General features: G+C 44.6%; 1 protein-coding gene across 10 annotated transcripts in view; it reads right to left on the reverse strand.

The window, feature by feature from the left end:
- NOSTRIN (nitric oxide synthase trafficking) overlaps positions 1 to 14,472 on the reverse strand; it is a 365,313-nt gene that overhangs the window by 12,470 nt on the left and 338,371 nt on the right. For all 10 annotated transcript variants that reach the window (XM_085645377.1, XM_085645374.1, XM_085645376.1 and 7 more), the window contains one exon: positions 12,158 to 12,241. In XM_085645377.1, coding sequence (XP_085501503.1) covers positions 12,158 to 12,241 — 84 coding nt within the window. The remainder of the gene's footprint in view (positions 1 to 12,157; positions 12,242 to 14,472) is intronic.

Below are 14,472 nucleotides of genomic sequence, written 5' to 3' on the forward strand. Positions count from 1 at the left end.
GTTCATTTTGTCATAGAAATTATGGTTTGTGCTGTAGAAAGAAAAATTAGGACATGTTTCCAGTGTGATCTCAAATATCTTCCTGTTATATTTCAACAGGAGCTGCCTGTCAGTTGATGCCTTTGTCTTCTACTGTAGCTTCCCATAGTGTTCTAAAGAACAACTAGAGCACTAACAGTCTTACTTATGACAAAATTATGGCACACCTGAAGCCATCTTGATTGGAATAAACTGGTAACTCTTAAAACATTTAATTTAAAAGGAAACAAAATGAGGGGGTTCATTTTGTCATAGAAATTATGGTTAGTGCTGTAGAAAGAAAAATTAGGACATGTTTTAAGTGAGATCTCAAATATCTTCCTATTATATTTCAACAGGAGCAGCCTGTTAGTTAATGCCTTTGTGTTCTACTGCAGCTTCCCAGAGTGTTCTAAAGAACAACTAGAGAGCTAACAGACTTATGACAAAATTATGGCAAGCCTGAAGCCATCTTGATTGGAACAGACTGGTAACACTTAAAACATTTAATTTAAAAAGGAACAAAATGAGGGGGATCATTTTGCCATAGAAATTATGGTTAGTGCTGCAGAAAGAAAATTTAGGGCATGCTTTAAGTGACATCTAAAATCCTCTTCTATTTCATTAGAAAATTCTGACATGCAGACTGAAACAATCACTTTCAATACCAGCTAACTCCCTGGTGAGCAGTAGCTTTACTACAGTGATCTAATGAACAACTAGAGTGCTAAAATTCTGAATTTATGGCAAATGTGTGACACATCTGAATGCCTTCTGGATGGAATCAAAGTAAAAAACTGAAAGCATTTCCTACTGAGGAGACTGCAGTAAATGAGGAAATTAGGAAACTTCATAACAAATAAGTCTCCCAAGATGGCCACCAGAGAAAAAAGAGCCCAAACGTAGCACAAATATCACCCAGATGTAGCCCACATATAGCCCAATGACAGAAGTGTGCAAAACACTTTTTGTTTTTAGTTTTTCTGCAGTTTTATATAGTGCAGACTGGTCAGGTATTGGAGCGTTACATCTTACTTGGAGCCCTTATTGCGTATTTTGCACGAAGTACATGAGATTGATCTTGCAAAACATTGAACTTTACGATTCTGTCAACCTGAAGTTACTCTGTACCGGGCTTTGTAGCACCCGTTTTTACCTACTGGTTTTAATTAATTCCCACTGTATTGTATTAGGAAAGAGGATTTACTGTTTTTATGTACACTTTTATAATCTATGTTTCTAAATCAGATCGAATAAAGTTTAATGAATTCTATGGCAGGACGGAGGCGAGGATTATGCATATCTTTCCTCACTTTATTTGCATAGCAGTTCAAAGAAAACGTAACACAATAATCATTAAACAAAAGACTACACTACCCATGAACCATTAGGGGGGTAGTCTCCAGGGCAACTATAGTCCAATCGTATCACAGTCCATCGTATATAATATCGTGATGTCCCTTCCGCTTCCTCTTTCTTCGCTGCTCGTCAGTTAAGTGCATTCCTTACATTCTTGGCTTAATCTGACAGTGTTGCAGTTTGTATAGCGGTTTCTTGTGTACGTTATTAACATTATTGCCCTCGTATTGTTTCATATTCCCTGTGCAGCAGGCTCTTGCCCGAGAGCGTTCTCCCCCTCGCAGTTTCTCCCGCTGTGTGCTCTGCGCGCGGTGAGATCCTGTCAGGCACGTCTGGTCTGAGCGAGGCAGCTCCATCGAGGTCTCCCGCTGGTCTTTACGCACGTTTGGGAATCCGGTCACTCCTTTAGTGTCCGCTTGATTCCCGACCAACCCTTGCCTAATTTTGACACCGCTACACGGTGATTTCCCTACAAAGCCACGTTAGTGACCAGCGCCACCTGGTGGTGGTAATTGGTTTTGTGCTGTGTGCTCTGCGCGCGACGAGATCCTGTCAGGCGCGTCTGGTCCGAGCGAGGCAGCTCCGTCGAGGTCTCCCGCTGGTCTTTACGCACGTTTGGGAATCCGGTCACTCCTTTAGTGTCCGCTTGATACCCGACCAACCCTCGCCTAATTTTGACACCGCTACACGGTGATTTCCCTACAAGGCCACGTTAGTGAGCAGCGCCACCTGGTGGTGGTAATTGGCATTGCGCCTCAGTCTACTCTTATAACAGCTTCGGGGAAAGCCCAGCTGTTGGAGCACCGTCGAGGGGACTGCCTTAAGGATTTTAAGATGTGGGACCCGTGCTCACTACGCCACTGGAGTCAAGCTATCCTGGCTGATGACGGCTGATAGCCAGAAACCGGTCCTAGGATGCTTGATTCCGGTCCAGGGAAGACATGGCTTGGCAGTTCGGGCTGGACTGTTCCCATGAGGCACAGGGTCAAGACTGATTTGCATATGGCCATGTCTGAACTGGGGTGGCGTAGTGGGCAAAAGAACGATGGATTTAACCCAGATCTCTTGACTGGGGGAGAATGTCTGCATTGTCAGCATTCCGTCCATCATTTGTTTGTTGTAACGCTTTTCGCCCTAAGTGGGATGGGTATTCCCAGACGTGGGACCCGTGCTCACTACGCCACTGGAGTCAAGCTATCCTGGCTGATGACGGCTGATAGCCAGAAACCGGTCCTAGGATGCTTGATTCCGGTTCAGGGAAGACATGAATTGGCAGTTCGGGCTGGACTGTTCCCATGAGGCACAGGGTCAAGACTGATTTGCATATGGCCATGTCTGAACTGGGGTGGCGTAGTGGGCAAAAGAACAATGGATTTAACCCAGATCTCTTGACTGGGGGAGAATGTCTGCATTGTCAGCATTCCGTCCATCATTTGTTTGTTGTAACGCTTTTCGCCCTAAGTGGGATGGGTATTCCCAGACGTGGGACCCGTGCTCACTACGCCACTGGAGTCAAGCTATCCTGGCTGATGACGGCTGATAGCCAGAAACCGGTCCTAGGATGCTTGATTCCGGTCCAGGGAAGACATGGCTTGGCAGTTCGGGCTGGACTGTTCCCATGAGGCACAGGGTCAAGACTGATTTGCATATGGCCATGTCTGAACTGGGGTGGCGTAGTGGGCAAAAGAACGATGGATTTAACCCAGATCTCTTGACTGGGGGAGAATGTCTGCATTGTCAGCATTCCGTCCATCATTTGTTTGTTGTAACGCTTTTCGCCCTAAGTGGGATGGGTATTCCCAGACGTGGGACCCGTGCTCACTACGCCACTGGAGTCAAGCTATCCTGGCTGATGACGGCTGATAGCCAGAAACCGGTCCTAGGATGCTTGATTCCGGTCCAGGGAAGACATGGCTTGGCAGTTCGGGCTGGACTGTTCCCATGAGGCACAGGGTCAAGACTGATTTGCATATGGCCATGTCTGAACTGGGGTGGCGTAGTGGGCAAAAGAACAATGGATTTAACCCAGATCTCTTGACTGGGGGAGAATGTCTGCATTGTCAGCATTCCGTCCATCATTTGTTTGTTGTAACGCTTTTCGCCCTAAGTGGGATGGGTATTCCCAGACGTGGGACCCGTGCTCACTACGCCACTGGAGTCAAGCTATCCTGGCTGATGACGGCTGATAGCCAGAAACCGGTCCTAGGATGCTTGATTCCGGTCCAGGGAAGACATGGCTTGGCAGTTCGGGCTGGACTGTTCCCATGAGGCACAGGGTCAAGACTGATTTGCATATGGCCATGTCTGAACTGGGGTGGCGTAGTGGGCAAAAGAACGATGGATTTAACCCAGATCTCTTGACTGGGGGAGAATGTCTGCATTGTCAGCATTCCGTCCATCATTTGTTTGTTGTAACGCTTTTCGCCCTAAGTGGGATGGGTATTCCCAGACGTGGGACCCGTGCTCACTACGCCACTGGAGTCAAGCTATCCTGGCTGATGACGGCTGATAGCCAGAAACCGGTCCTAGGATGCTTGATTCCGGTCCAGGGAAGACATGGCTTGGCAGTTCGGGCTGGACTGTTCCCATGAGGCACAGGGTCATGACTGATTTGCATATGGCCATGTCTGAACTGGGGTGGCGTAGTGGGCAAAAGAACGATGGATTTAACCCAGATCTCTTGACTGGGGGAGAATGTCTGCATTGTCAGCATTCCGTCCATCATTTGTTTGTTGTAACGCTTTTCACCCTAAGTGGGATGGGTATTCCCAGACGTGGGACCTGTGCTCACTACGCCACTGGAGTCAAGCTATCCTGGCTGATGACGGCTGATAGCCAGAAACCGGTCCTAGGATGCTTGATTCCGGTCCAGGGAAGACATGGCTTGGCAGTTCGGGCTGGACTGTTCCCATGAGGCACAGGGTCAAGACTGATTTGCATATGGCCATGTCTGAACTGGGGTGGCGTAGTGGGCAAAAGAACGATGGATTTAACCCAAATCTCTTGACTGGGGGAGAATGTCTGCATTGTCAGCATTCCGTCCATCATTTGTTTGTTGTAACGCTTTTCGCCCTAAGTGGGATGGGTATTCCCAGACGTGGGACCCGTGCTCACTACGCCACTGGAGTCAAGCTATCCTGGCTAATGACGGCTGATAGCCAGAAACCGGTCCTAGGATGCTTGATTCCGGTCCAGGGAAGACATGGCTTGGCAGTTCGGGCTGGACTGTTCCCATGAGGCACAGGGTCAAGACTGATTTGCATATGGCCATGTCTGAACTGGGGTGGCGTAGTGGGCAAAAGAACGATGGATTTAACCTAGATCTCTTGACTGGGGGAGAATGTCTGCATTGTCAGCATTCCGTCCATCATTTGTTTGTTGTAACGCTTTTCGCCCTAAGTGGGATGGGTATTCCCAGACGTGGGACCCGTGCTCACTACGCCACTGGAGTCAAGCTATCCTGGCTGATGACGACTGATAGCCACAAACCGGTCCTAGGATGCTTGATTCCGGTCCAGGGAAGACATGGCTTGGCAGTTCGGGCTGGACTGTTCCCATGAGGCACAGGGTCAAGACTGATTTGCATATGGCCATGTCTGAACTGGGGTGGCGTAGTGGGCAAAAGAACGATGGATTTAACCCAGATCTCTTGACTGGGAGAGAATGTCTGCATTGTCAGCATTCCGTCCATCATTTGTTTGTTGTAACGCTTTAAGGATTTTAAGGGCATTTATTCTGTGCTCGCACCCTCTGCTATCATGTCTTCTCCAGAAGACCATTTTTACTCCTCCTACCAGGAAGTGGAGGAGGAATGGCCCCGCAACTTCTCCCTCCAGCAGTGGACCTAGCCCTCTCTCTGGCTATTTCTAGGGCACTGGCTCCTCTTAGGGATCAGGTTGATAAGCTGGCAAAAAGCATTCCTGGGGTGTTCAGTGACCCAGATCTGGTGGTGGAGGGTCCCAGTAGCTCCCAGATGGGGAATAAAAGGGCCGTTAAGCATAACGCGGGGCACTTGGAAGGATTTGATAAACTTACGGAGACCTTCGTCAAGAATGCACGATCGCTTCAACATGCACCCTGCCGGAAGGAGGAGAGGTCCGGAGAAAATTGCGATGCTGTCACCACTATTGTAGTCCCCAATGGCAGGTTTCCCTTAGAGGGAGAGAGTGTATCGGAGGATGATTTCTCCTCCGATGAGGATAAGGACTCGGGGCATCTCTGGCATCCAGAGTCCTACTCCTCTCAGTCCCGGGTTGGGGACGGGGTCCACTCGGACATGTTCGAGGCTACCCAAATTTACCATCCTAGGTCGGCAGAGTGGACCCCTGACACCAAAGTGGCAGAGTATGTGGTGGGGAAAATCCATCAACCCCTTGAAAGGGAGGTCAGGAATAGGATGAGGGGAGAATGCCCCAGGCCCTCACTGAAGGGGACAGTGGTACACACGCCTGAAATCGATGAGAAACGATGTGCCTTTTTCTCCAAGTATATGAGGGCTCCCAAGAAAGGAATTGATAGGTCTTGGACGTGGTAGGGCCCTTGACCCAAATTATTCAATTGGCGGAGCGTTCAAAAGAGTCAGGATCCCCTTTGTCCACGGATATTGTGGCTGGTTGGGCGCACTACCCTACCCTAAACCCTAAAACACTACCCCCTCCACTACCCAAACACCACTGCACTACCCTAAACCCTAAAACACTACCCCCAGCACGACACCCTACACTACCCAAACACTACTGCACTACTCTTAACCCTAAATCTACCCCCAGCACAACCCCCTACACTACACAAACAGCACTGCACTACCCTAAACCCTAAAACACTACCCCAGCATGACCCCCTACACTACACAAACACCACTGCACTACCCTACACACTAAATCTACCCCCGGCATGACCCCCTACACTACACAAGCACCACTGCACTACCCTAAACCCTAAAACACTACACCCAGCACGACCCCCTTCATTACCTAAACACAACTGCACTACCCTAAACCCTAAAACACTACCCCCAGCACAACCCCCTTCACTACCCAAACACCACTGCACGACCCTAAACCCTAAAACACGACCCCCTACACAACACAAACACCACTGCACTACCCTAAAACACTAGAACCCAACACGACCCCTTACAGTACACAAACACCACTGCACTACCCTAAACCCTAAAACACTACCCCCTACACTACACAAACACCACTGCACTACCTTAAACCCTTAAACACTACCCCCAGCACTACCCCCTACACTACACAAACACCACTGCACTACCCTAAACCTTAAAACACTACCGCAGCACTACCCAAACACCACTGCACTACCATAAACCCTAAAACACTACCCCAGCACAACCCCTACACTACACAAACACAACTGCACTACCCTAAACCATAAAACACTACCCCCAGCACGACTCCCTACACTACCCAAACACCACTGCACTACACTAAACCCTAAATTTACCCCCAGCATGACCCCCTACACTACACAAACACCACTGCACTACCCTAAACCCTAAAACACTACCCCAGCATGCCCCCTACACTACCCATACACCAATGCACTACCCTAAACCCTAAAACGCTACCCCTAGCATGACCCCCTACACTACTGCACTACCCTAATCCCTAAAACACTACCCCAGCATGACCCCCTACACTACCCAAACACCACTGCACTACCCTAAACCCTAGAAAAAAAAACACCCCATGTCCAATCCCCCTTACCTCTCACTCCTCGTGGTTCCTCTCTCCTCGTGGTACCTGCTTCACATCGTCTCTAAGGGGCGGTGCATGTCGTTGTGAGGAAATGGAACAGCCTCTGTTTCCTTACAACAATGTGGATTCTCTACATGTTTTTTAGAACGCATGGTCATTTACCATACATACCTTTACAACAAAATTTGTTGTAAAGGCATGCGTGGTAAATGACCATGCGTTCTAAAAAAATGTGTAGTAATGACTTCGCGATGTACAACGCATGCGTAGTAATGCTTGCGTTGTAATGGTATCACGAAGTAAAAAAGTCGTTGTAACGGCTGTTTACCAATCGAAGCTGGCCCTGTTCTTCAGTGAGACGTTTATTTGATTAATTAGGAGGAAGGAATGTGGTTTTTTTACCGAAAAGTGCATTTCCAGCTGTTGTATTGTGAAAGTGTCCACGTGGCCGGGTTTCACTTCCGGTGAGAAAGTGGAAGAGTCTGTTTGGATCTAAAGGAGTTCTGTTGTTGGACGGGGTCGGCGCGACACGTCATCAGAAAACATAGCTAATGGAAAGCATCCTCCCTGAAGTGTGGAGCAGTGCCATGAGAGGTCAACGAGTGTGCGTCCCACCGCAGTATGACCGTACCGCGTGACCCATGTGCACCTCCAGGGTACGGGAGGCAGAAGCGGCTTCGCAGGTCCTCTTGAAGACCGTTGTAGCACTAATTCTACATTTTGGTACTAGGGCATTTTAACTTTGTTGTTCCTGCCAGATACAAAGAGAAGATCCTGTGTTATTCAGTGCCCTCGTTACCTTTTTTGTGGGTTGTGGTGCTTGTCACTTCGCTGCCCCGCTGGTGCACACGACTGGGCACCCCACCACGTGTGCCATCTGCCCTCAGATCACTGGTTTCGGTTTCTAGAGTGGCAACATAAACAGTTGCTCCCAAAGGACCAGCCTGAACACTTAGGTGAATATCCCCTGCACCAGCATCCCATGGAAATTCTTTCCTAGCTCTCCCACGTCGACGAGGACGTCATAATAGCACGGCTCCACTTGCCACACCGTATGATGTCATAGGAGCCATAAGAGGACCTTGTCGGCGTGCTGACGTCAGTTCCACCCATTTTTTCTGTGCCACCGAGGCAAACAGGTGGACCGAGACATTTACATAATAAATATATATAAATATATATATATTCACTGAAAAAACCATAGGTTTCAGGCACGTTATAGTTAGAAATTAGCATTTAAAAAGCCTTAGAAATTCACTGAAAAAAACATAGGTTTCAGGGGCGTTATAGTTTGTTGGACATTTCACTCGTACAAAACCATAGAAATTCCCCTGTTATAGTTAGTTCAGCTAACTATAAGTTGCGTGCCCGCAATGCAACATTTCTCAAGAATTAAATGTCATCAACTTATCATCTCGCCAATTAACTCAATCGGAAGAACAATTGTTAAAGAAAGGCCTCAACTTCTGCCCAAAAATTCATTTGGACCTTGCTCAAACACGGATTGACCTCTACAAATATATCCGCAAACTCAAATTAGTTAAAATCTTTGCGGAAAAACAGACACCCACAAAGGAGAAAACTGCCACAACTCACACCAGTGAATTATTAGCAGAAGACGAACAAGCTCTTATCACCCTCATAACAATGGGGAATATGGAAACAACTGATCCCTGCGACAATCTGGGTGAAATACTTCCACCCTTGGGAGCTGGAATAAGTGGTAAAAAACCCAAATCCCATTTCTATCCGATTCTACCACCGGGCAATAAAATTGACTTGTTTCATGAAGCCATCACACATGATTTATACCATCTTAATCAACGTAAACTAAATGACAACCTTTCACCCTCGGAAAGATCAGCGCTAAAAAATTTACAGCAGGATTCTACAATCGAAATCAAGCCTGCTGACAAAGGCGGAAACGTCGTAATTCTCAATAAAACAGATTACGTATGGGAAGCTAACCATCAGCTGCAGGACACAACGTGCTATAAAGAACTTAGCACCAATCCAATCAAAGAAATTGAAGTAGTCATCAATCAACATCTCAATGACTGGCATAAGGAGGGTCTCATTGACGAAGAAGAGAAAAAATATCTCACAGTGATAAAACCTATTGAAGCTACCATGTACTTTTTACCCAAAGTACACAAATGATTACATAAACCTCCGGGCAGACCCATTGTTTCCGCCAACGGTTCAATTATGGAACCCATTTCCAATTATATTGATCATTTTCTAGCGCCAATTGTAAAGGACTTAACCAGCTATCTCAGAGATACAACAGATCTGCTACAGAAACTGGAGGGGATACCCTGGAATCATCGATATAAACTTGTGTCAATGGACGTAGTCTCCTTGTATACAAACATAGAACATGAAATAGGCCTAAAAGCCTGCAGCTTCTTTCTGGGTAAACGCAATATTCAATTCAAACAACACAATTCCATGTTGCTTCAAATGATCACTCTATGCTTGCAGAATAACATCTTTACTTTTAACAGGAAACATTACCAACAAATGAAAGGTACAGCCATGGGCTTTTCATTTTCACCGAATTTTGCGAATCTTGTAATGGGTTGGTTCGAACAGAAAATTGCATGGAACAGTGACAATGACCATCATGTGCAAAAAATCATTGCATGGTGGCGCTTCATCGATGATCTATTCATAATATGGGATGGCACTATGGAAGAATTTGCTACATATTACCAAATCTTGAACAATAATGAGACCAAACTACAATTCACCTACGAAATCAGTTCAACCAAAATCTCATTTCTCGACATCGAAATCTATGTACAAAACAATACAATACAAACAACCCTGTTCAGAAAACAAACAGCAACCAACTCAGTACTGCATGCGGACAGTTTCCACCCCACTAATCAAAAATGGAACATACCTTATGGGGAATTCTTACGTTTACGTAGAAACTGTTCCGCCAACAATGATTTTGAACATCAGAGCAAAGCAATGGCAACAAGATTCCAAAGAAGAAAATATCCAGACAGGATAATCCAAAAAAGTCTCAAAAAAGCAAAAGAAAGAAATCGCATGGAGATTTTGAAAAGCAAACCCATGGTGACTCAGAATGATTTCACAAAAATACGCCTCATTACAACTTTCTCAACTGAAACTAGTGATCTAATCAATATTTTAAAAAAACATTGGGGCATCCTAAAACTAGACACCACCATTGCCGACCTGATTGGAGATCATCCGGATGTCACCTACAGGAGAGCACCAAATCTAGGTGACAAACTCACACGTAGCCATTTTAAAATCAAGCAACAGAAACCATGGACCAACATTGAGGGCTTCTGGCCATGTAAAAACTGCAAAGCTTGCAAAATTGGCATCCCTAAAAAAGAGGTGGAAGGCAGAAGTGGAGGAAAGTGGAAAATTCAGCAACACATTTCTTGTAAAACCAAATATGTGGTGTATGTTGTCGAATGCCCCTGCAAGCTAAAATATATAGGAAGCACTATTTGTGAAATCAAGAAACGCCTCCTAGAGCACATCAGAGCTACTGTCAACATAGATCGCTCAAATGCCATTGCTAAGCATATGGAAAACTCACATGACAGCAAATGGGAACTGCTACGCTACTATGCCATTGAACATGTGCCACCTTTGGATCGTGGAGGAAACAGAGAAAAACTCCTCCGCCAAAAAGAATCCAAGCATATTGTGTCATTCAGAACTCTGACCCCTCACGGACTTAACCAGGATGAGGAACTCTTTGTACATTTGTGAACTCTGTGGGTACAATTAGACAATATACCCCAGCCTTGCAGTCAAACAATAATACTGATCAATTGTAAAAAAACTTTCTTTTTGTTTATCTCAATGCAAGAGTTTTATCGGACTAACTAGGCATATTAACTTGAATATAAGCCAAACACCCACTAGAAGGCGGACTTTGGCCTTTTGTTTATTTACTTGCATTAGTTGAATTTGGTGTCAACATGTGCCTCCCCACCAGAGGGGCGGAACTTCCTTTTGTGACTTGTAGTTTCATATGGGACTTGTGCCTTGCATATATTGTGCTATTAACACCACTAGAGGGTCAACATTATATACACATATAAAAATATTTTTCTTTTTTACTTGTCACACAAACATTTGCATTGAACACTATGCCTTATGTTTATCTGATTATTTGATGTATTATTTGACTAGCTACTGCGTTGCTTATAGCGTTCCACTTATGGATTGTTATTATGCTTAATCTTTACATTAGCCTTCTCTCCGCCAGTTACCGGAGTTTAATTGTGGCAAATTTTGTTTTTGTGTATTTACCAGCACAATTCGCAAACACACACACTACAATGACCAGCATGCCTTGCGAATGCTTAAACAGGAAGTAGTAGCATTAACTGACATAAATAATGTCTGACCACTGTGTTTGGTAACCCGTGATCAAGGTTCGAGTGAGAACCGAAACGCGTTGGGCCAGTGTTGTTGTGGACTGGCAGTGCTGTGCTGAAGAACTTTTCTTTTTGGATTAAAAAATGAACTGAAAATTTAACCTTGGATTCCGAGTGAGTGCGTGTACTCCTGACCTCTGGGCTCAGAGGTCTCATGCTTCTTATGTATATATATATATATATATACAACCGGCGCCAAAGTTATTCCAAATAGAATGTTGCGGATTTCCTACGGAAACACGGTCCTAACTATAACTATCTACTGGCGACCGCCAGTAGATAATATATATATATATAATCCAACCACGACCTGTCCATGGGTAGAACAGGCTCTGACACAGCAGCACAGGACACCAATTCCAATTAACCACTGACTTCATTCCAATACTGAAGCCAATATGATGCGTATTGACCGAGGCACCAGCCTTTTTCACCTAATTTGGGCGCCAAATTGAGCTCGTCTTAAATAGCATATTAAAACTTTAAAATAACTTCCAGATGATTTGTACGCCACCTTACACTGAAATATTTAGTAATTCAAGGAAGTGCAAATCGACTCTGAATGCAACAGTTCAAAATCCTTAAAAGCCATTTTATCACATTTTGAACAACCTACTTTACCTTGTTTGAAACTAAGTTCATCTTCTCTTTGAGCTTGATATGTATACATGGCTCGGCAGGAAAAACTCAAGAGAACACCGTCTCCTAGAGAGAAAAAACAGATTGAAACACTTACCACATTTTGGGAAGTAGTCATTAAAACAAATATTTTTAGTATTGGCGAGGCAAAGAACATTGTTCAGGCACTGATACAAGTTTGTGCAGTAAACATTTACATATATAGGGAACTGTATGGAAGCAGCCCAAAAATCAATATCCACATTTACATTAAAAAATGTTTTTGTTATTTTGTGCCATAGTAAGAACAAATAATTCAGCTAGGGATTCCTTAGAGGTTGGTGGAAGAGGAGCACCACTATAATTTAACTGATGAATTTAGGAAGCCCTGAAGCTTACTGTCATTTCTGTAGCTTTTCTGTAGCTTCTATGGTTGAGCCTCTCTCTGTCAATCCCTCTTGTCCTTACCCACATGTCTGCAGGAATCTGGATGGAATGTATTCCAAGGGTGTGTTATGATGGCTTGCTTTTTACAATTTAGTCTGTGAAGCTCATATGTATACAAAGGAGATAGATGCGGGCTTATTAGCCATTTGCCTCTTAGGAGGAGAAGTTGTGATTGTACCACATATGAATGAAATACAAAACTATATGAAGATTAATGAGGAATGTATTACACGGTATGTTCAGTTTCAGGACCAGTACATTGGTACTGTTCAAGGAGACTGAAAAGAAGCCCTATTGGATATTTTTTGTGCCAATATTTTTAAAGGGAGAATGAGTGAGAAGACTTTGATGCACTATTTAATCATTTATCTTTATGTGCACATGATTGAGACTTGCATTCTTGAATTACGAGTAGTTTGCTAATTCCAAGTACCAACCCAACGATGAGTGTCTCTCTACACTGTTCCTAAAGATTTCAGCAATGACAACTACTCGGTTAACATTGTGGTTACTGAAGAGCAAAATAAGGTTCACCACATGAACTATCTTAAACACTACCACACAAGTGAGAAGCTTGCAGGTTTTGTATCTCTTAACTAGTAATAGAATGCTTGCAAACCTAATTTTCCCAAATCATTAAAACCACAACAGAAAGCAAATACAACAGTAGCAATAGTTTCAAGTTTACCTGCAAGACATGGGGATAAATGTCTCAGAATTCATGTATACAGATGGCGGTTTTATGGAGGTATGTCAAATTTAGGTGCCAAACGTACAAAGGGGCAATCACTCAGGAACATGTAGGGCTTGGAGTGGACCATGAATGTCCCTGCTGGAATGGGCTAGCTGACTGGTAAACTGTATCTTGGACTACAACTGATGACAGGCAGCAAACAAAAAGAGCACAACTATTAAAATGTGGTACAAAGAGGGGTGTTCTGACCAGATTGAATCACCGCCATCTGAAATGTTCTTGCAGTGTTCATCATTTCAGACTCTCTGTTTCCTTTCACTGTTGTGGCATGTGAGGAGCACAGTGGATATATGCAAACATCTGTGTAAGACAAGATTAAATCTTCAGAATCCTGATGTCACCTAATAGTGAGGCGGGCAGCAGCCTTAGGGTCTCAGTTTCTCAGGACTACCTAGACTGGCTCAGAGGTTTACACGGAGCATTAGGAGTAGCAGCTGGACAGGAAGCAGATATTCAAGAGTGCCATAGTCTTAGTGCTTTCAAGTGGAAATGTGGATAAATCTTATTCCAGCAACAATGGGCACACTAACATCCAACCACAGAAAATGATCAGTGAGCTGTTAGGCAGGTTCTTTGTATACACATGCAGTTGGCTGAAGACACATTGCAAATCAATGGACATAATATTTCACAGGTTCATCCTGTCAATTTGGGATCAAGCTTCTATCCTAAAGGAGCAGGCTGGCATAGCTTCTGGTGCAGGGGCTCAGTTGAATCCTTCAAAGGGTCCTCTAGTGGAAAGCTTTGTCCATTCCCTCCAGAGGACCTCAAACAAAGGGAGAGAAGCAAGACAATGAGTGTTGCTCTAAGAGCATCACTCAACCTCAAATTTACAAATGTGATTCATACATTATGATAAATATTCACAAACATTTACGGGTGAACCTAACTTGTGCTAACAGTTAGAGTTGATGTTCCATTTATGATAATTCATGCACCGCAATGTTTTCCAGGCATTATGCTTGGCAGCCCTGGTAAAACATGTCATTTGCAAAGGCAGCCAATGTTGACCGGTGTCGCCCGAGGTGAAGTTTGATAAAATAAGACCACGAACAGTGACAATTTTCAGCTGAGAAAAAGAGGACAATGTGCAGCGCACATAGAAAGTGTGTGTATT

Source organism: Triturus cristatus, chromosome 3_1, assembly GCF_964204655.1.
Source record: "Triturus cristatus chromosome 3_1, aTriCri1.1, whole genome shotgun sequence".
NCBI classification, from domain to species: domain Eukaryota; kingdom Metazoa; phylum Chordata; class Amphibia; order Caudata; family Salamandridae; genus Triturus; species Triturus cristatus.